The following is a 22143-nucleotide window of genomic DNA, read 5'->3' as shown; positions in this document are numbered from 1 at the left end:
TGACTTGGATATCAAAATTAGAGGAAGGACTCCATCAAAGAAAATAATCCAATTTATAGGTTTATAGTTGTATTTCAATCCATGTCAATATTTGATATAAGAAGCAACATTTTTCATTTCAAACTGTTTTTTGTCATTGCAATAATGGGGAGTAGATCGTGACAGGCAATAGGGGATGGCATGTGACGTTTAATGCAGACTGCACAATATCTAAATTATGACCAAGGCCAAATTAAAATACATATATTTGGCATTTTTGGTCTTGTTGTTCAACTGTTGTTATATAAAAATTGCGCATAGAGATTTTAAAGCATGCACAGAGAGACATAAAGGCAAAGAGACATAACTTCCAGGATATTTTGAGGGCATGGGGGTGCTTCTGCATGTCTGTGCCCAGGTGGTCTCAGTGGTCTCAGCCTGCAGAGCGAAGGCGGAAGCTCCTCTGACTGAACCATCTTGGGGCGATTCGTCTCTGATGGAAGTTCGCTACGCGCACGCAGATGTCAGCAGAGTTTCTCAATCTGTCACTTTGCCTGCTGGAGCTCCATGGAGGGAGGAAAAAAGCTGGAGCCGTGACCTTTTTCTTTTCTTTTCTTTTCACAACCCCCGGCGAAACCGTCTTCCGATGAACGCTCCACCCGAGAGCGCGTCGCCGCCACCTCTCAGCCGCGTTACCTTCTCGCCGCGTTTTCCTCGCGTTTGACAGCACGCGCGTGTCAGAAGTTGCCATGCTAACCGCGGCTAGCCGCCGCCGCTACTTCACGTAGCACCTCGGAAGACAAACCTCCCCAGAAGTGCACTCGTTTGACAGGGGCCTCTTTGCAATTCGCTCTCGGTTTGACTTAACAAAGCAAGCGGCGTTTTTTGCCCGGTTTTGCGCGCTGTTGACCCCCCCTCCACCACCTCCTCCGCCTCCTCCTCCTCCTCCTCCGGTACACCGACAGACATGGGACTACACCCGCTGGAGTTCAGTGAGTGCTATCTGGACAGCCCCGGATTCAGGGAGAAGATCAAGGCGCACGAAGCAGAGTTGGACAAAACCAACAGGTTCATCAAGGAGCTCTACAAAGATGGAAAGAACCTCATCAACGCAACCAAACGTGAGTGGAAGTGGATCAGTGTCAAAGATTGCTGCTGCTGTCTCCCCCGCTGCACTGTTGTTAACTTTCAGCAGTCATCTCCTCAGATTCTGAATTAAGGCTTTGGACGTGACCTTTTGGCATCAGTTGATCCCAAATCAGGGTCAATAACTTGATTTGTTTTTTGTTCCTCTCTTCTTAACTGAGCTGTGATCTCATTGGACTCTCAAAAGAGTTTGAGAAGTGTGAGCAAACACGATGAAAGCACCACAGGAGATCCCCATGTTGCCTTAACATGCCTCAGACCTCAGTCAATTATTCTTAAGTACAGCTTCATCCAGTTCAGGGGGTGCCAGGGCAGATCCCGGCTGAGGTTGGAGGGCACAAGAGAGCAAACACACACATTCACATATGAGGGCGCAGATTCCCTGAATACGATTGACTTTGGACTTGTGGGAGGAGGAATCCGCTGCACACTCAGCCTGAACATAGGAACGCCACAGAGAGGCCCGGAATCAAACCAGGGGTGGTATTGCCGTGAGGCAAGAGTGCTAACCACTTCACAAAGCGCCCAACAATCAATCAGAGCTTCATTAATGGAGTGGTATTGCATGGATGTGAGGTTATGAAATGACAATGCTGTGTTTTTATTTAAAAAGGGTTTTATTGTGGCGCTCTTAAAAACCATTATCCACAGTGACTTTACCTCTGTGCTGCTCAGAGGCTCTCAGGTGCTCAGGTATGTCTCTCATTTTGCCTGAAGGACAACCGGAATTCTTCACGGCTTTGGTTTCAGCGGAGGTGCTCCGGAACACACCGAACGCACACAGGGGTCTTTGTACGAGCCCGCTCGGTTCAGGGATTTTCAGCACTGACATCTTCATGGACGACAATCCAAATTGTTTTCGTGTGATACAGTGGGGCGGAGGTAATTTTATTGAAGTTGTTTTTGTGCACAAGCACAACTATTAGAAAGGCTCACTGCAATGTTTTGACTGTCATAAGGACTTTTTTTTGCCACGTTCACAAAAGACAACACCCTCATGTGTACATGTTAGTTCTGTGTGAGGAATCATGACATGGCATGTTTTAGTCTTTATCACCATATTGAATCACTTGGTGTCTAGAAGGCGTTAAGATGGTATGTGCAATCTTTTCGTTTCTTGGTCTGACAAGTTCAGGAAAGCAGGCTTCACTAATACTTTCCATGATTGGTGCTTGACTTGTGTTTTTGTTTTGTCCTGTAGTAGACGGTACAAACCCAGACTGGCCCATCTCCTCCTTTTTTGTGTTCCAATACCTGAGCAGGTCCATCTAGTCTCTTTTGACCTCTCTTATCATCAGGGATACTCCCCCAAAGTGGCTCCTTCATCACATGATTCTTTCATGCTTGTTAATTTAGTGAGAGTCAATATCTTAAGAACACAGCTGGGTTGGAGCATGGAGGGAATAAACGCCCCTCTGTTTACCTGATAGGATTTGCCATATGTCCTGCTTATTGTTTCCAGCAATGCAAAATCACCAGCACAACCTCCGCCCGCAGAGCCTCATGGTGAACTCTGGTATTCAGGCGAGTGGGTAATGATGCACCGCTCTGCCGGGGTAAACCGATGCACGGTGTCCTGTTTCAGCAGGATGCTCCATGTCTTGGATTTCACGCCTTATGTGACTGTGGTTAGACGTATCCGTCACTTTTCTGCTCCTCGCTCCACCTTCGCCCAACACGCTCTGTTGAATATCTGACTTATGAGAATGTGACGAGGAATAGGAAACTGGAGTCGTGACCTCCCATTGGGGCTATTACAAAATAAGTTGGGTTTTCGGGAAGGAACTGACGGTCACGTTTCGTTGTGCTGACATTAATGAGGTTCTCTGAGCGTCAGTGTTTTGAGTGTGTTGCAAATCCTCTGTTGACTGGATGTCTGAATGTTTTTGACATTGGGTGAGCACTGTACACACTGGGAATTCACACTCTTAAAGCAACAGTAGACACAGACAAAACATTATCCAGCTGCTCCAGCAGTTTAGTATAAATTAAGTGTTTCTTCTGGCTGTTTCGGGTATAATCACACAAACAGGACTGGTGAGTCTACTGAGCCCAGTGTTGCCTTTGACTCCTTACACTTGTGTTAAATATAGTGTTGGGACCATAAATGAACACCACAATATGAGTGAGCACCATTTTTAACAATTTCTGTAATTATTTGTGGAATAATATCCCATAATTTAGCTTATGGAGATGTGATGCACTCCTCTAAATTGTATGATCATCACTGTAGTTTTTGGAGATGCAGGAAAGAATCAATTTCTTGTAAACTTGCAACTTTCGGAGATTCAGGTTCTGAAGGTGCGTCCAATCTGGATCAGTGATCACACCTCTTTCTTCAGTACACAACATCTTTGTTTTTCATTGGTGTGTGTGTGTGTGTGTGTGTGTGTGTGTGTGTGTGTGTGTGTGTGTGTGTGTGTGTGTGTGTGTGTGTGTGTGTGTGTGTGTGTGTGTGTGTGTGTGTGTGTGTGTGTGTGTGTGTGTGTGTGTGTGTGTGTGTGTGTGTGTGTGTGTGTGTGTGTGTGAGTGAGATGTCGGCTGGTGGGTGTTTCATCACGTGGTCATTGAATGTGCATGCTTCCTGAAACCTCCTGAAACGATTACAATTTCACAATTGCAATGTTGTTTGCGGATGATTGCACTAAACCAGTCGCCAGACGGTAGTTTCAGTGAGAAGTCTAAGTAAGGTGTAGGTAAGGTGTTGTTAATTTCCAGTGTCTGGGTGGAGCTGAGCTCCGGTTCGACTCTCATCGCACGGACATCACACTGTTATCTTGTCTCATGAGAATGTGTGGTTCTCCTCTTTGCAGAGATCACACTACATACCAGCAGTTGTTTTCCTCTAAATCTGCTTGTTTGTGGTGTGCAACTTTTGAAGATGAAGAGCTCGTGCAGCCAGATGAACTCATGTGTTGTTTGTGATGAAGCGCGTTGATTTTGGGAGGCGAGGCTTGCGTGATCCTCTAAACATGACGACCACTATCTGCTTCACGGCGTGATACAGCGCTCTGTGCCATTGTGAAAACAGTCGATTTAGCGGCTTATTGACAGATTCAGTCCCTCTTGCAACTGTCAGGACATGATGTGTTGACGCTGGAGCTGCACGATGAGATGTTTGACCTCAGCCCGATCTGCCGTTTGGCCAGTGGACATGCGATTGTCAGTGACTCTGCTACTACAGCTGGGAGGATGTCCCACGTCGGAAAGTCCTTGGCTCTGAGAGGAAGCTTGGAAGCGGGGCCCCGGGGCCGGAGAGCCCTGACATGGAAGTGCCCACAAGTGGAGCAACACGCAGATGTGCTTCTGTTTCCGAGGGTTTCCTCTACAGGAACTGTGTCCTGTCTGTACCCTCTCAACAACCACACCCCACTGTTGTCTTGACCAAACACATTGGTGTGTTGTTTGCTCATCCACACGGTCGGAGCTCTCCCTTTCTGAGCAGCGTAGCCTTGTGACAGCCTGGCTTTCAGCTCCATTCATTATGTATTGCTTCCTGTGCATTCTGGTATTGTGGCTCTGTTCTGTAAAATTGAATTAACATCAGACGCAGGACCAGCAGGACTTCCTCTGGCAAGCTGACCACCGGACTCGCGAAATGACTTGAAGCCTCTGATTTTTGATATCAGTATTTATTTATTTATTTATTTATTTATTTATTTCCACTTCTAGTTGGACAGAAGCACCTGGGCGTGCAAAGGTCAGCGTTTCTGTGGCAGGCAGGTTTAAGAGTAGCCTGCCATGGTGTGCTTTGGCTCACGGCTGCTCTCTATAATCAAATTACCAATTCTGCCCAAGAGCCACATCACAATCTTTCATTAAAATCGCATTAGTGGAAGACGTGAACTCATATGGGAGGAACGCTTTTTATCTCTCACTCCACAAAAAGGCCTACTATAAAAGTGCATTGCCTGGCAGAGTTTCTTCGGCTCCTTTTTTGGCACAAGGTCCTTTCACTTTCAGTATGTACCGTTGCATTATGACATTACTCTCAGGTTCTGTCATGAATCTATGATAAGCTGCTGGGATGCTGGTCAGAGCGGCCTCGCGCTGCACCGTTGTTTTGAGCATCAGCAGGAAGTCATGAGTGAAGTAATGCATGCTCTGCGGGCAGGGAGCTAGGGGTTTGGACATGATGGGATGGGTGGGCCGGCCCTGTCGAGGGCAAAGGTGGGCGGCGAGTGGTGCCTGGAAAAGTCGGGAGAGTGGAACAGGAAGGACTGTGGAAAGGCACGGCGTGCAAACGTCGAAGGCCTGGACTCGGCAAGTGCTGACCTAAGTGGCACATCTGATGAGACCGTAGAAATCATAACAAACAACCCCCCGGCAAACGCCAATAAATACAATGTGGACTTCTTCAGCACCGCACCTTTGACATTAACTTACATTTCATGGTCTGTTTTGGGGGAAAATGCGTACAAGATAATACGACCTTTTGTTTCCTGCTTTGATAAAAAAAAAAAAAAAGTCCTGCTCTTCGATCCATGCAGTTCATTTTGACTGTGGCACATGTAACATCCACATGTAGTGCTGCGCATGTCATGTGGCAGGACTGTATAACATTAAGGTTTAAGTGGACGGATGAAAATGAAAAACATCCTGTCAAGCTCAGTGATAGCAGCAAGTTATGAGCATTGTGAGAGCATTGACAATAAAGATGAATTCGATCAGTAGCTGATTACTACAAAGAGTAAGAGTGATAGTGTAGCTTATTGTTGATTACCAAGTTTCAGTTTTGCAGTTTCTTCCTTGACTACGATCTTGTTATGGTAAAAAAAAAAAAAAAAAACAGCGACTTGTTGATCATAATGTGACGCTGCCCAATAAATTCATTAGTTCCCCCCTTATGTTTTCCTTCCCACCTCCTTTAAACAGGGGCAGCAGTGTTTGCTTTTTCTTCTTGTTGTAATATTTGAGAGATATGAGGTGAGGTCCGTATGACTCATGCTGTGAAGCCAGCAGACTGGGATCTCTGCTGCGCCGCAGAGAAACTAGCCAAGTTTGACAGTTCCCAGGTTTGCTCTGAAATGCCTTGCTTTAAAAGGCAAAAAGGAGGCGAAGCCTTAGCCTGGGACTCTTGTGTGTGCCCTTGTGTGTGTGTGGTATTTCCATCTTGTGATAGCTCTTTCCTCCAGGACCACAGCTATCATTTCAATCTGTTACGCAGACTTCTCATCCGCCGCTCTGTTTATTGCTCCACTGATTGTGTGCAGTTGATCAGTGCTGTTGAAAACTGAATTGACATTATACAGGGATACAAAGCTGTTGCAGTCCCCCCCCCCCCCCCCCCCCCCCCCCCTTGCCTGTTTTGTTGCAGCCTCATGTAACCGGATAGCTTGCATTCTTCATGTTTGATGTAATGAAGACCCCAGCTTGGTCTGATATTAGCTGTCCACCCTGCAGTGAATTAAACATGACTGCAGCTTATGTAATCAGGTCATGGATGGGTGTGATTCGTGCACCACTCCCGCATATGGCTCTAATAAAGAGCTCGCGAGTCTGCTCATTGACATCAGTATTCCTGGAGTTCACGTTAATTATCCACAGAGATGCAAGCCTATGTTCGGTCTTCCCCTAGTAACAGGGTTTGTGTGCCTGTCAACAAAAACAAACTTGTTGCTCTGAAAGTTTAAAAAGTGACTTCAGAAGGAGAGAAAAGTGCAACACTGAAGAAATATGTATATTGTTTACACTTTGCAATGGAGTAATAAATGCTGCTGGTTGAAAAAAATGTGCAGATGGCTCATATGTAAACTGTATTATGGCTCACCTTTATCTACCGATATGTTTTTAAGCAATGTTTTATTAATTTTCAACTTTTATGACAAAGATGAAAACAAAGCCATGACAGCAAATACAAACATGACAAGTCCTTTGATACAGATGAGCTAAAGGAGGGGGCGGCTTCCTATGCCTTGTAGTCCTGAACTTAAGCACTCCATTGGCACGAGTCAAATTTTCGGATATTCATTATTAATTGGGCCAGAACATCCAAAGCACAGAAATCGTTATCCAGACCACCCCTAAAAATTAGAGGGTTTGAGCCGGAGCTCTGCAAAGACACATCCTTCAGTTAACCAACCATCATGTGACCCTCGCCATTATATTTTTACTACTCACTGACACTGGATCCTGCCCGGACCTTATGTCAGGCTTTATGAAGTGTGTACAGGCTGGGTTAAGGTGTGCCAAGGTCCAGTGTAATGTTGTCACAACATGTTTTTACTGCGTGAATGTTGCGGACTATTTTTCCATAGTTTTGAGTCGTGTAAGTGTCTAAACAGATATTTGCAAAGAACTAAGTTTGGCAGTCTGTTTACTTTACAATATGTCTGTAAAGAATTATGCTCTGAATTGCTGAACTTAACTGTTGTTTCAAACACACACACACACACACACACACACACACACACACACACACACACACACACACACACACACACACACACACACACACACACACACACACACACACACACACACACACGTGTGTGTGTGGAGCCAAAAGGACCACAAACTCTGTATCATCCCAACAACCTTCTGGCTCCTTTCTCTGAAGAGAAGCTGCTTCACTATAAAACGTTTGGCAAAAGGATTTAAAAGTGGACTGTTGCAAATATTATGGGCAGTGTTTTGATCGATCTGTTAAAAAATATATCAATATCACTAAACCAGGATGGACTATATTGTCATGCAGACACCTGGTGGACAAAGGGCCTTTGATGGACTGGTGACCTGTCCAACTTGATCTTTGGCTCCAAATTTTTCCCAAGATTTCATGCAACCAAGGTAGAAAAAGCAAGATGGATGGATAAATAGATACACGTGTGGAGAGAGAAAAGTGTGAAGACAAACTGAGTTTAATCCAAAATGTTACTGCGCCGATGCCCACTGGCAGCATATAGGCTTCAAATAAATCACTTTGAAATCTGTGCTGAGCAATCTTCTGTAAATACAAACTGAACAGCTGTTGAACGCTATTTGAACGAAGGTCTGATGGTATCGGATGAAGGACACCTCCTTCTAATCACACACATAACAGGCTTGATATAGCCCAACTCCTCCTGATCCATTTTGTTTGTACACATTTTTATATAGTCATTGAGATGAATTGTCATCCGCCGATGGCTGATCTTTCCAACCAGATGCTCAGCCTCAGTAGTGACTTACTGAAACCGGACATTCAAACCTAGATCATTACTGGAGCAAACACCAATACCGTTACCAAATACGCATTTGAAGTTAGTTCACTGTTTTGTCCAATAACAACAGTCCTGTTATCACGCACAAGGGAATGCAAGAAATGAGAAGTACTGACAGAAGTATGGGCACTTCCAGATATAACACTTTCTATTGAGAAATTCTGAGTAATAATGAGTGTTGTGCAAGTTCCTTAATCAGAACCCCATGCAGTTATTAGTTAGCGTACTGTGCACGTAGTATTGTTGTGTATGGCTGTGATATTGCTGTGAGACATTGTCTGAGCTGCCAGCAATGTGTGGGTCTGTCTAATGACTGATTCATCATTTTCAGCTCTGAGTGGCATCGGTTTGTTGGAAGGCAAATGGTGGTGCACATGTCCTATTTTTGGTCTGTTTTTGCAAACCAAGCAGAACTCTGCATAACACCTGTTCTCTAAAGAAATCCATATAAGAAGTCACAAGGCAGCAACAAAGCAAATTAGATGATCTACCATCATGCAGATAGTTTGTAAAAAGGTAAGCTAATGTTTACTTGGTACTGTGGATACAAACTAATGTAAAAGTTATTCAGAGTCGGACAGCTTTGATGGTGCTGTGAGAAGGACTGGGTTATACAAGGGCTAATGAGGTGTTCCTTCAGTAAACGGGAGAGTAGTGAGGATTTCACGTGACTGTCAAAACAGTCGCTTTCACCGAAGACCAGATTCGGCTCCACGACGGAGTTCATGTCGGGCAAAATTGTTGCGCACACCAAAGCTTTAGTCATTGTAATTATGTTAATGATATTATATAAGCAAGCAGATGCTGATGGAGTGCAGTTCATCTTCACCATCACAACACTCTTCCACACAATAACCATTAGCGCTCAGCTGGTAGAGCGGTTCGATGTCTTTTGGTGTGCCAGGATTTTGCGTAGCAGCCATCAGCATTTGTGAGTGAACACTTGAAGGTCAGTGGTCTTGAAGTTTTAAATTCACTTCATACAGGTTAAGTCGATTTAATCATTGTCAAACTAATATTGAACCTTTGATTTAAGATATTGTCATTCCATAAAATTGGCATAACTCATTGACATGATTTTATGTTGGAAGAAAAGAAAAAGAGAAGCAGAACAAGTCTTGAACTCAGTCCTGAGAGCAACACAGTGAGACGGTGCAACTTTGTTGGTGTAATAACTTAAAATTTGTTCTGCTCCAGGGTTGTACCCTTTCATTATACGGTGTTTGACAAGTACGCAATGAACTCATGAGCAATGGCGAACTGCAGGGCTGTCACTATTGATTATTCTTCATTATTAAGTAATCTGCCAACTGCTTTGTCTGTTGGTTATGAATGTTTCACAAAGATGTTTTCTTCTGAATAAACTGTCTTTGAGAAGTTGCAGTTAAAACGAGAACTTCTGCAAAGTGGGAGGTAAAAGTTGCCAATCAATGTGCCTGTGATTATTCGGTATTCAGTTGTAATTTCAGTCGGCACTACAGAGGTTATGTTGGGTCAAGCCTGTCCAGTGAGGAGTATTGGATGCTCTCTTCGTGTAATATTGTTTGATTATCAGAGTTTGTTCACTGCAGGACGATCTGTACCGTCTCCACTTGTTCCACTGACTGCATGTTAAGGACCAGACTAGACTGACCACAGTCACCTTTTATGGACTGGATCCCTGCTGTCGGTTTGGCTTTGATTCCCTCTCAGATTGACCTTCATTTCAGGGGGAAATTGCTACGTTTGTGTACGTCGCTGTTTGCTTCCAAAGTATTGACATGTCGCACTTGTATTTGTTACATCTTTTATTTGTAAAATATTGTTTATAACTCATACTTAAACCGTCCCACATTGCAGTCATCGGCTTGTGCTTGAAAGTTCTCTCTGTGATGGAAACACACTCAGAAAGTAGAGTTATTACTTTACACATTTACAGTCTGTATTTGTTACTCTAAATGCCTGTCTAATGAATTCTTGCAGTAGCTCAAGGAAGTTTATTGGCCGACAGTTGGATATTCCTCTCAAATCCTTTTGTGTGCCTTTGTTAAAACACTTTCTTTAAAGAGGCTCTGACTCCACACTCCTACCCTACGAGACGCGAAGGTATATGGTGCCTCAAGAAAAGAAGATTTTAGACTCTCTCCACTTTTGATTAATGCTCCAAGGTCGCCCTGTACAGTGTCTTGCAGTAGTCGGTGAGCAATGATCTATTATTAGCCATAAACAAGTCATGAATCCTTGTGTTTTGATTACTGCCATTAGACTACATTTGCTCAAAGCCTGGAGAAAGATATGGGGATTTTGTTCTCGTTTGCGTTTAATTAGTTATTTTGGTTTTACTTTTGGTTTACTCTGATTACCTTAAGAACAACACTTACTTCACCAACAAGAAAATAAACCACTTCCTCCATGTGTTCTATGAAGGCCCACTCACAGAACACGGCTATTCTAAATGTGAAACACAAAGTCTCCCATTGTGTCAAACAGCTTCTTAGCTTCCTGTAGTGGCGTGATAAATTGGCTGGAGGACCCGGCTGGAGGTGCTTTGTTTTCATACTTCTTTGTGTGCTTGGGGATCGTATTTGCCTTGACAAGTGACCAGCAATAGATTCTCCGACTGTTTGAAGTAGACGACAGCAGCAGAAGCTGTGCCCCGTGTGCTGGCTGCAGGCAGACGGCGTTCAAGTCCTCTCACATGTTTGGACTTTCGGTCCTATTGTAGATGTAATCCATTGCATTTATACACACACTATCAAGAGTAGCTTAAGATGGAAATGTAATTGAATAGCTGGTTTTGAGATGGATCTGTCTTGTGTTTAAACATTTCATTATAGACGATCTAAAGTTGCAGGTTTTGTTGATACACTGTGTAACGTCTTCGCCTGTATGGATATCACCGCTGCTCTAAATATACACAGCACTGTTTTACATTTTATAAAGTAAAAACGCCCTCAAATTAAGTATTAGCATGAAGGTTGTCTAAAAAGCCCAAAACAGTGATGTACGCTTGTTGAAATTCTTCTGTTTCTTTATATAATTCCACACGGACTCAATGAAGTTGACATGAGGACACAGTTGGGGCCGTGCCATTACTTCCATGATGTCCTAATTATTGTGTATACCCCAACATGCACTTGATGATGTTGGCTATAGGATTGGGATCGTTGAACTCTGCTGGAATCATCTGGAACTAATCAGATCTTTCCTCGTTGGTGCTGTTTGATTGAATATGGTCATTGTTTTATTTATTATGTCTAAATGTTTTCCGCAACGTAAATTGAGGCTCTTTCCATTGGTAGGACTATGTGGTAAAACCACACACTGTACTTCATTAAAAAATCTGTTTGTATTTAGAATACAACCAATAGAATACCTTGTAGACTGAGCTGCTGAATCTCAACACTGCATTGTAGAAGTTCATAGAAATGAAAACCGGTTTTATCTAAAACCTTTTCCAGAAGATTTGCTGGGGGTTCTTTTGCTTTACGACTTCCAACATGTCTTTGCACCTCTTCTGATGTGTCAAGTGTGACTTGCACACTGGAGACTAAATATAACCTGGTGTGCGTCGCGCCGGCCGGTGGTACCTGCCCTGCTGGTGCACACCGGCCCTGCTGCACAGCAGGATGTGGCAGACTGTCTCCGAGCAGGATGTTTGCAATGTGGTTAACTGTGATATAAGTGCCAGACGTACTTTGCAAGACAACTCATGATGAATCCTTGTGACCGTATCATAGCATACAAATTACCTGTAAGTGTATTAGTATTGTTTTTCAAGATGTTTTCATTTAATAAAGTGTTGACAAGCACTTCATTTAAATTTCAGCCTCTTTGATAGTTTGTATTAAGTTTCAATGTTTTGACAATTCCTTTCAGAGCTTGGGATGGCACAGCGAAAGTTTGCCCAGTGCCTGGGAGAGTTTCAGTTCGAGTACATCGGAGATGCAAAGACAGACGACGAGAGGTGTATCGGTGAGTGTTTGGTTTGGCACCTTGCACGGCAGAAAAACTAACCACCAGGTTGGATATCCACAGCAGGCTCATAGTGTAAATGTTCATTTGCAGTTTTGTGTGTATACACACGTTAGGAGCTGGTCTTGTTGTGCGCCTGCACCAGCGTAATTGCAACGTTAGTCGATTGGCCTGCATGTGAATGGGAGACAGACTGAGTCAGAATTAATCACGTCACAATGTTTAACTTTGTTTTCTTCCAGATGAGTCTTTGCAAGAGTTTTCCTCATTCCTCAAAAACCTAGAAGACCAAAGAGAGCTCATGGTGAGAACAACCAGTCTGGACTTGAAAGACAGGGGGAACATACCTACGTGTGCGGGGGTGGTTGTGTTTTTGTGCGCCCGCCCGCGGCATTTGCAGTGAAACTGTTTATATGCGAATGCAAGCTTACACCTATTACTGCCCATATTAGGTGCCTGTGTCTATTAATGTCCAACTCTGTCATGCACCAGAGATCCAGACCAACATTCATAATATAATTTTCTCCAATGTACAGTATGTCCACCGCACTCAGGAGGCTGTGTTCGAGCTAATAGCGTTTAAACAGTTCCTGGCTTGTGTCTGTCTAAGGGTCACTGTTTCATCACCTGCTCGGGTGTGGCTGCGGACTGGACAGAAGTGCTTAAAAACGTCACGCCTAAGCTTTAAATACCAAGGCAAATTGCATGATCACATAAATTCACAATCGTTATAAAATACCCCCCAAAACTTTGCTTCGGTACGCGGCAAAAACAAAATCAGCCTTTCCTTTAAAATACCTGTCGACGAGCCTCATTTTATCATAAAAAAAAAGAAAAAAAAAAGAAAACAGTAGGGGGAATAACTGGGCAGATGTTCGCACTGCCCAATTTTCAGTGTTTGTGACTTTGTATAAACAGCCATCCTCCTATAATGCCAGTGTGTAGCGTCTGAGGTGAGGGAGTGAACCCATCATCAGTCTCTCACTGAAGTGACTGTTGCAGTGCCAGGCTCGGATTATAATGGTAAGCACACGCTCTGCTCAGCACTCCTCAGCACAGCGTGATGACATCACAGTGCACACTAAGGAAAAGCCGCATGGGGTTTGCAGGCACAGACATGTCCTGCGCTCAGCAGCGCAGAAACGCAGGAGGAAGGAGTTAAAAGACTTCTTCCATCTCTGTTCATGCAGTACGTTACAACGCACACAATTCAGTCAAGAGTACAGTTTGGGGAATTCACAGTGGAGCGAAAAAACAAAACTAAGAATAAAAACTAAACTAAACTTCTTAAAAAAAATATATATATTTTTTTTTAAAACCACTATGAATATTTCACAATATATTCATTAATCTTAATAATGGACCATAAATCTAGCAGTTCTAGTTTAGTCGGTGGATATAGTTTTGTGTGAACTGAGAATTTGCAGGTTTTAATTATAGAGTGTCAATAAATGTATTTTATCCATTACAGCAATTTAAAAGAAAATACACTGTAGAATCAAATCACAAAGACTCAATATAAAAAAACAAAACAAACTAAACAAACATTATGTCAGGAATAGCATGAACAGAAGATTTGTACAGCTAAATTAGTGCATCTAAAAAAATAATTGAATATAAGGAAAAGGTTATCTTCCGATCGTCAATTTCAAACACTCAAACCTTTATCTATTCACATGTATTTCACAAACTATTTCAATACTGTTTTATTGCTGGTAATTTTCTGATCTGTTATGAATCTTATAAAATACAGTATTTTGAAATATAAGAATACCTCACATGATCTGGGATTTTTCTTTTCTTTTTAGCAAGAGACCAATTATTGAAATTAAAATTTAAAAAAAATCTCGACACCTGTTGCTCGTTGCTGGTGTTGGAATATTATTTTTTCAGTGATATTCATAATTTTTGGGAAGTCCATATAATCTTTGCATCGGAATTCATCTGGTCAAAACCCATAAACACGTAAAAAGTAAGCCGTGTTTCATCCAGTGTCAGAACAAGAAGTGATGAAGATGTTTTCATTTCTATAGATGAGAAACATCACGGAAACCTTGATGAAACCTCTGGAAAAGTTCAGGAAGGAGCAGCTCGGCACAGTGAGGGTAATGGATGATGTTTTATGGCCTCTTTCTGATGTGCTTAGTTGGTCCTGGTAGATCTGTTCACATTCGTACTGTATCCTCATGACAACTGAAAACGTTTTTCTTTCAAATGGAACATTAATCGAAAATGATGCGCAAGACAAACACTGCTTTTGCTCCAAAAATTAATCAGTTGATCTTTTTGGTTCTTCCATTGTACTGTTCCTTAAGGCGGAGAGAAAGAGGTATGAAAAAGAAACGGAGAAGTACTACAGCTCTCTGGAAAAGCTTTTGAACATGTCAGCAAAGAAGAAGGAGCCACAGCTCCAAGAGGTTTGTATTCTTACCTGAACTCTGCAACAGATGCCTTCAGAATCAAAGTACTTATTCATGATCCAAAAGAAAAGAAAGCAAACAAACATTTTGTTGGCTTACAAAGTCCTTGCTTTAATTTTTGTTTTGGGTACAGTGAAATGAGCCTCTCTGCAGGGCCTGCTGGGCTGTGTTTGTTTCCACTGTGTCACAGGGAAAGTGTGTCTTTTCTACTACACTAACTCCTTCTACTGACTGCAATGGAACAATCCCCATTACGCCACATTGAGATTACACATTTCAACTGTGGCGTTCTTCTAGCTGGTTACGAAACGCTGTTTGCCTTCTCGTCTTTGTTCCACGATGACGCCCTGTAAGGCTTTCCCATGTCTTGTATACAGCAAACAGAGAGGACACTTGAAGCTGTTAACATTACGACTGCAGGCTGTTCTGCTCTCCTTCTGACACAAGGCTCTGCGGTCCGAACACAAATTTCTATCTAACGTGAATAAGCACAACCAGTGATTCAGCCAAAGCCACAAGAGTCATGAACTTTATCAAAACCCCTTTTTGTTGCTATGTCAGCTCAGTGAACAGTAAATATATGGTTAAACAAAAATAAAAAGCATTTTCTTATTTGGTCGCTGTTGTGCAGAAAATCTCATCTTACAGTCGGCTTTCATTTCCAAATAGTTGTGCGAAGTTGTATATTTACTTTTGCAGTATAAGGAACCCTTAAAGCGCATTGGATATTGTAGTTTGCATTTTCTGACCTGTGTCCTGCACAGGGAGAAGTAAAGCAACCCAGCAGCTAAGTGGATCTTTTCTGAGTGGATTAACCCTCCAGTTTAAAGCCAGCCCGGTTAGATTAAACACCGAGCCACTCTAAACTGCATTGGTGTAAGTTTGGGTGTGTCATCAGCTCCTTTGTAGTCAGGGCCTGCTCTGCTATCATGCTTGAAATAGATAGATGGATGTAGTATTGTGCTTCCTGTTTGTTCCATCCCCGGTTTATCTAATTATGTCAGACATGTGCACCTTGACCCAGGAGGGCCACATTTCTTCTGCCATGCTCTCCCACTTGTCAGCTCTTAATGACAGTAAAGTTCACGTTGCCTAAGACTGTCGCATGTGTCCTTGAAGAGGTCTTTGTCCTGTTTCGCACTTCCCTCGGTTTTCCTCTTCTTCTTTTTTTTTTTTTAAAGCTCTTGCGTGTGAGTTCATGTCACAAAGATTTATTTCTATCAGTTAAAGAATACATGTTTATAAATTGCTCTTGACACACATCAAAAGTTTGGCGTCCAATCTGGAGAGCATTCTGTGTGTAGTTTCCATGCTCTTCCTGGGTGTGTTTGCTCAGTTCTGTGACCTTTTGTTGGCTAGAGTAGTATAGGAGATGGAGGGACTTTGTCAGTATTTGTCAATGGCAAAGCAAGCTACCTTTATAGTATCCTAAAATTATTTGATCCAATGTCAAAAAAAAAGCCTCCAGCTTCAGAAATTAAACTTTACCAGAGACCTTCCAGTGTTTCCTGCCTTCGATGCTTTGCTTTGGGCCTATAATTACCTCGATGTTTGTTCTCCACTTCCTCAGGCAGACGTCCAGGTGGAAACCATGAGACTGCACTTTCAGGAGGAGTCTCTGGACTATGTGTGCAAACTGCAGGACATCCAAGAGAGAAAGAAGTTTGAGTGTGTGGAACCGGTGAGGGCCTCGTCTGTGAGACATGGAAGTTCTGACGCGACTTCTTGTTCACATTGAAGTGATTATTTTTGAAGGCTTTGGCTCACTCTCTTTTGGCTTGCTCGCTTAAAATGTGAGGAGCCACATTTACTGCTTGGATTTTTTTTCTTATGAAATGGCATGTCTGAGTTCACTTAAGGCATTGGCATCAAAGACATATAACTACATTAAGTTTATATATTTCAAATTCCTCTATATTTCTACAAGTTGGTCATAGTTATGGCAGAAAGAGACCATAGTATTCGTGCAGGCATGAAGGTCATTCCTTGGTAGGAAAAATATTTTGGGAGGGAAGAAATTTGAGTCATCTGTGCTAAAAAGCCTGAAACTTTATAAGTTACTGACTCAATTTAGTTTTGCGTGTCTAAAGCTGCAGCATGTTGGGGCCCTAGTTAAACCCGAAGGGAATGAATACTGAGGTTTTTCTGAAGTTTCTGGAAGTATTGTCTTGTTTTTGGGGAGAAAGCTCAAGGTCCAGAAAGCTATCTTTTAAACGCCCCTTCCCACAAACACGTGGGTGGATGAGATGCCTTCAAGACAGATTAGAGTAAAATGATGTACCCATCCCTCATTGAACACAACAAGAAAACAGATGATAGATCACATGAGATTGAATCACTGTCTGAGGAAAAGACAAATCTTTTGCCATGATGCATTTTATTTCATATCGGTCTTTCTTCTCTCTTTCTATTGTCATTTTCTTCTCGTCTTTCAGATGCTGGCCTTCTTTCAGACAGTCTTCACCTTTTATCACCAGGGTTTTGAGCTGGCCAAAGACTTTGATCATTATAAGAGAGCACTGCAGATCAATATTCAGAATGTAAGTCTTTTCAATGTTTATTAACATCATATGTGTGATCGATATCTTTATCTTTTGTTATTTTAGCCAACAAAAATGTAGTAACCGTCCTCTGAAAAGAACCTCGTGGCCGCTACATGTCATAAAATTTGCTGAACAAGCCGGAATAAAAGCTTTGTTTGCAATAATTATTGAACACCAACACGAATAAGAAGGCAACACAGATATTTTAAGTCCTTACTCTAATAGCCAGAGGTTTATTATTTGCATCCCTGTATGCTTCGCTACAAACCCCTCTTACCCGAATTTACCACCGTGCAGCAAAGCATCGTTTGATTGGGGTGAAGGGCTTTTTATGGGGGCGCATACTGATTTTCCTGGTGACCGAGGTCATCCAACTGAGTGTCAGGAAGTGACTTCCTGGAGTGTGTGTTTGCTTCCTGTCCCTCCCAGACAAGGAGTCGATTTGAGGGCACACGTTCAGAGGTGAACGAGCTGATGAAGAGGATCAGGGAGACGCCCCAGGAATACAGACAAACCAGCCCCATCAGCTGTGAAGGCTACCTCTATGTACAGGAGAAACGTAAGACCTATGCTGTTATGGATTTATTAACCTGAAACGGCAATTAAGCAAATTGTTTCGATTGTTGCATTACTACAATGGCCCAATTATTTATATTTATCCTTTTGTTTATGGCCATGTAAACAAACACGATGTGTTAAATGTGTGTCTTCTCTGTGTTGTGTTCCAGGGCCACCTCCTTTTGGTTCAAGTTGGGTCAAACGTTACTCCACTTTTGTCAAGGAGCAAAAAATCCTCCATATGGTCACTTTTGACCACAGATCTGGTGGAAAAATTGTGAGTTTTAGGCAATTTGTCACTTTTCTTTTCATTGGCATGTTACTTTTGTGGTATTTTCCATCTGTCCCATCATCGAAAGCATTCCGAATAACACTTTTTTTTTGTTTCGTTTAAGGGTGAGACAGAGTCTGTCACACTTAAATCCTGCCTCCGCAAAACGACAGACACGTTGGACAGGAGGTTTTGCTTGGACCTCGACATAACAGATCGGTACATCATCGCCTTGCAGTTGCTCAGATGCAGTGTGGTTTTGTTGTCTGCACGTCCCATTTAAATCACATTACTAACCCCGTTCATCAGGTATTTCTCTTGTAGGTGATTTTTTTTTTTTTTTTTTTTTTTTAATGAAACGGGTGTCTTTTCTGCAGCATCTGCAGAAGAGGCAGACAAGTTCTCTGACAGTTTTGCTGAAAACCTTAGCTCTGCACAGCTATTTGTTGCTTTGTATTTTGGATTGTGCCTGGCAGGGCAGCAGCAGTGTTTCTTGGGACGCTGCCCTCGCACACGTCGCTGTGGGATTTGTCACACCCTGTTGTGCCTCACTGTAACAGACACCTCATTTTGTCAAAACTTAAACACGCCCTGCACCCTTTTCCATCTTATTAATAGCAGAGCAATACCCCTGACTTAGGATGGCAATATGAGTGCTCACTTCCATTCTGACTGTGATGAGTAACTTGATATCCATCTGGTCCTCCAATGATTGCAGGTGTCATAAACCAGCTGGTGTGACTAATAGGGGCTCATGACTGTAGATACAGCGATTTCAAGGTGCACATGCCCTTGGAATAGGGTGCTTGAAAAAATTAATGCTATAGCATCCTTCTATCCCTTAATGCTTTTCCTGTCTTATAACTGCGACTAAGACATCAGCCTCATGCTAATATAATGTTTCTTTCAGGCCTGGAACAGTACTTACAGTACAGGCCCTGTCGGAGGATGACCACAAGTTTTGGATGCAGGCCATGGGTGGGAAGGAACCTGTGAGTCAACCTTGACAGTGTCTTGATTCACCACTCACTTCTCGCTTTCATTTTTTTCCCCAATTTCCTGACACCAAAGAGAAAATTTGTTTTTAACAAATAATCCTGCAAAAGTCTGCACATTACCGTACTTCACAATGTATGTTTTAACAGATTGGACACTACCTTGGGAGAGCATTATCTAAAGAAAGAGGCAGTAAGTATTTAGCTGCTCCGGACATTGTGTGTTTAAAACAATTGGATAAACTTAACATCATATTTCAACGTATTCTTTCCGTGTTGTAGTTGATGCTCAGTTGGATGAAGTGGGTTTGAGTTTTGTGAAGAATTCCATCAGTGCAATAGAGACAAGAGGTGAGCTTTGACTATAGTCACTCCTAGAAATATTGAGCATGTCGTTTCTGAGAATTCTATGTACATTATTTTAAAGAATGCAACGCCACTAAATATGAAAAATATTGGTGCAAAGCCATTAACTGTACACTAGAGGGCAGACTTGACTCGCTGTTAAAACAAATGTGGTTTTGTCTGATGGCTGCAAGTGTGGTCTGTACAGGAAATTCATTCAGGACAGGTTATTAATGTCCTTCAATACAGATGTTCATATACGTATTTATTTATTTATGAACTGCTTTAACATTTCAGCACTAATGCTAGATATTTCTTCAAGATAATCAGTCTCATCAAGACAGGATCAAATGGCAATGATATTTTCATGCATGTCCTCTACAGTTTCTACAAACTGGAGTTTTTTTTTTTAGTGTCTTTATGAAGAGACGTGCTAAGCATGTAAAGTTTTGATAATTATTGTTTTGTTCCGATTAGGTATTAACGACCAGGGCCTGTACAGAGTTGTGGGGGTAAGCTCCAAAGTCCAGAAGCTCCTCTCACTAATGATTGGTAAGTTAAAGTTCACTTTTTCCTCCATCTTCTCTGCTCAGTAAATCTATTTTCAGACACTTTTTGGTGTGAGCTGAATGAAGTACAATTTTTTTTAATTAATCTGCTACCGCACTATCTCTGTGAAATTAGCTTGCCCCCAGTTAGCTAAATGTGCTGATGTAATGGATGTGTCTGTTAGGGGTGACATTATAAAGATAGCAAATGACAATCGGCCCCATGACTCAGCCTATCTTTACCATGTCTCTCTGAAGCGCAACAAGTGCTTATGTGTATCTTTGCCTCGCTTTCATTCACTTTTATATCCTCCAGACAACCAGACAAGGCTCGTCCTCTTCATGTTCCACCACTTTTTGGCTCTGCTTCGTTAACACACCACTAAGACGGCCTATCACGCACTCGTAGCCAGCTTAAGTCTGTCAGCTGCCTTCCTGGGTTTCCTTTCTGCCTCTCGCCGGTCTTGAATCCTTTTTCACTCGGCTGCTTTTCTGTAGTTTGTCCTCTGTCCCCTCCACGACTCCTTGTCTGCTCTCTGGTTTCCTCCCGTCTCCAGCAGACACCAGCTCACTTTCAGCTCTGTGTTCAGAATGATAACAAACTCAGGGAGCCACCAGCCCGTCTCAACTTCCGTCCAAAACCTTCCTGCCTCCCGCACTGTAGAGTCCATTAATGCCTTGCTGCACCCTTATCAAAAGTTTCTTTCGATCCTGAATTTCTTCAGAGTAGCTTTCATTACTTATCTTTGAATTGCACTATTTCATTGGAAGGAGTACAAAACACTAATTTTCTCTGCTCTTTAATGTTTACTAATGAATGGGTGTATTGAAGAGGGGGTTATTTTACCAAACGGAGTTAAACTTTATATTGTATACTCTAAAATGACCTGTTTGTATTATAAAATGGTAGTGTTATTTGCTCTCAGACACATTCACAAACATTTCATGCACGCAACAGTTCACAGTGAGTGGGTGAAACAAGCTTTATACCCTGTAGAAAGATTTTGGATCCTCCCACTCCTCCCTTTTTTTTCTCCATTTTTTTTTTTTTTTTCATCTCTCACCCACCAACATGGCCGCGGTCCAATCGGAGAGGACAGAGCAATAGAGAACTCTCCCATCATATTACAGCACAAACAAAAAGAGCGGCACCTATTGAATGACGGGCAACAATATAACAGGAAGAAGACTGTAAGAGTGTCTGACCTGTCTGTGGAGCAGACATAATGAGCTGGGTAGTGTGCGGTGCTGGTCGGGATACGGCTATCATAGTTGCTGAATTGGACATTTTAGGTCCTATAGATATACTTGCAGAGTTAGGTAAATTTGAGGAATGCTGTGAGGAGAATTTCCGGTTTCATTTTTTATTTTATTTTTTTTAAAGGTGAAAGAGATCATGAATACATTTAATACTGAGTGACAGGTCCTGTTTTAGTGGATATTTTTGTGACCTGCCCACATGATGGCACAGCATGTCTTTACAATTTCTCCTAAATGGTTTTATTTTCGAGCAATATCTCCAAATAGACTGTAGTAACTTCGAAGGGCTGGTTCAGTGGCATTTGGTTCAAAAGAAGTATGTTTCTTCTACATGGATGGATGGATGAATGTTCTCAGAAGCTAAATAGATGACTTATCAATCACAGTGCTCTATGCTTGTGGTCTCCAGTCTCTGGTTTAGGATTCCAATAGATATTCACGGGGTAAAATGGAAGATTTTTGTAGGCTTGACCAGCACCACGAGACATGATACTGTCAGACTTACTTAAAACATTTTTACCAGCTGTTTAGAAGAGTAGCACTTAAAGATGAATGAAAGGTCATAGGAAAGAGGTAACCATTTTCCAGTTATCCCTTTCTGATCACACTTGGTAACTTTTCTCATTCCCTCACACATACCAAAGTAAATTAACAACCACTGAATACTTAAATAGATGTGGGTAAATAGAGATATATGCGGATTGGTGTGGCTTTAAAGAAAATCATGGAAATTCTGATTTTAATATGTAATCACTGACTATAGATCTCTTAAAACATGTTAAACACTGGAACAAAACACTCTGGTATGATGAAAAAAAAATATTTCTAATGAGTCAGAACTTGAGGGATATTCTTTGCACATACCACAGCATATCTGTTGTCTGAACATGGTACAGTCTTCTCACAACTCCAGCAGTACATG

At 42.2% G+C, this 22143-nt stretch overlaps 1 protein-coding gene across 2 annotated transcripts in view; it reads left to right on the top strand.

The window, feature by feature from the left end:
- The first annotated feature begins 543 nt into the window (after nt 1–543).
- arhgap10 (Rho GTPase activating protein 10) overlaps nt 544–22143 on the top strand; it is a 47679-nt gene continuing 26079 nt past the window's right edge. For both annotated transcript variants that reach the window (XM_080518019.1, XM_080518018.1), the window contains exons 1-14: nt 544–1100; nt 12186–12281; nt 12524–12585; nt 14315–14386; nt 14597–14698; nt 16272–16382; nt 17137–17241; nt 17674–17803; nt 17973–18079; nt 18198–18292; nt 18984–19065; nt 19219–19261; nt 19351–19419; nt 19891–19965. In XM_080518019.1, coding sequence (XP_080374145.1) covers nt 947–1100; nt 12186–12281; nt 12524–12585; nt 14315–14386; nt 14597–14698; nt 16272–16382; nt 17137–17241; nt 17674–17803; nt 17973–18079; nt 18198–18292; nt 18984–19065; nt 19219–19261; nt 19351–19419; nt 19891–19965 — 1303 coding nt within the window. In that variant the 5' untranslated portion in view covers nt 544–946. The remainder of the gene's footprint in view (nt 1101–12185; nt 12282–12523; nt 12586–14314; nt 14387–14596; nt 14699–16271; nt 16383–17136; nt 17242–17673; nt 17804–17972; nt 18080–18197; nt 18293–18983; nt 19066–19218; nt 19262–19350; nt 19420–19890; nt 19966–22143) is intronic.

The sequence above is a fragment of the Blennius ocellaris genome, assembly GCF_963422515.1.
Source record: "Blennius ocellaris genome assembly, chromosome: 3".
NCBI lineage: Eukaryota > Metazoa > Chordata > Actinopteri > Blenniiformes > Blenniidae > Blennius > Blennius ocellaris.
The sequence above is the reverse complement of the archived record's forward strand: the minus strand, read 5'-3'. Positions and strand labels throughout refer to the sequence as shown.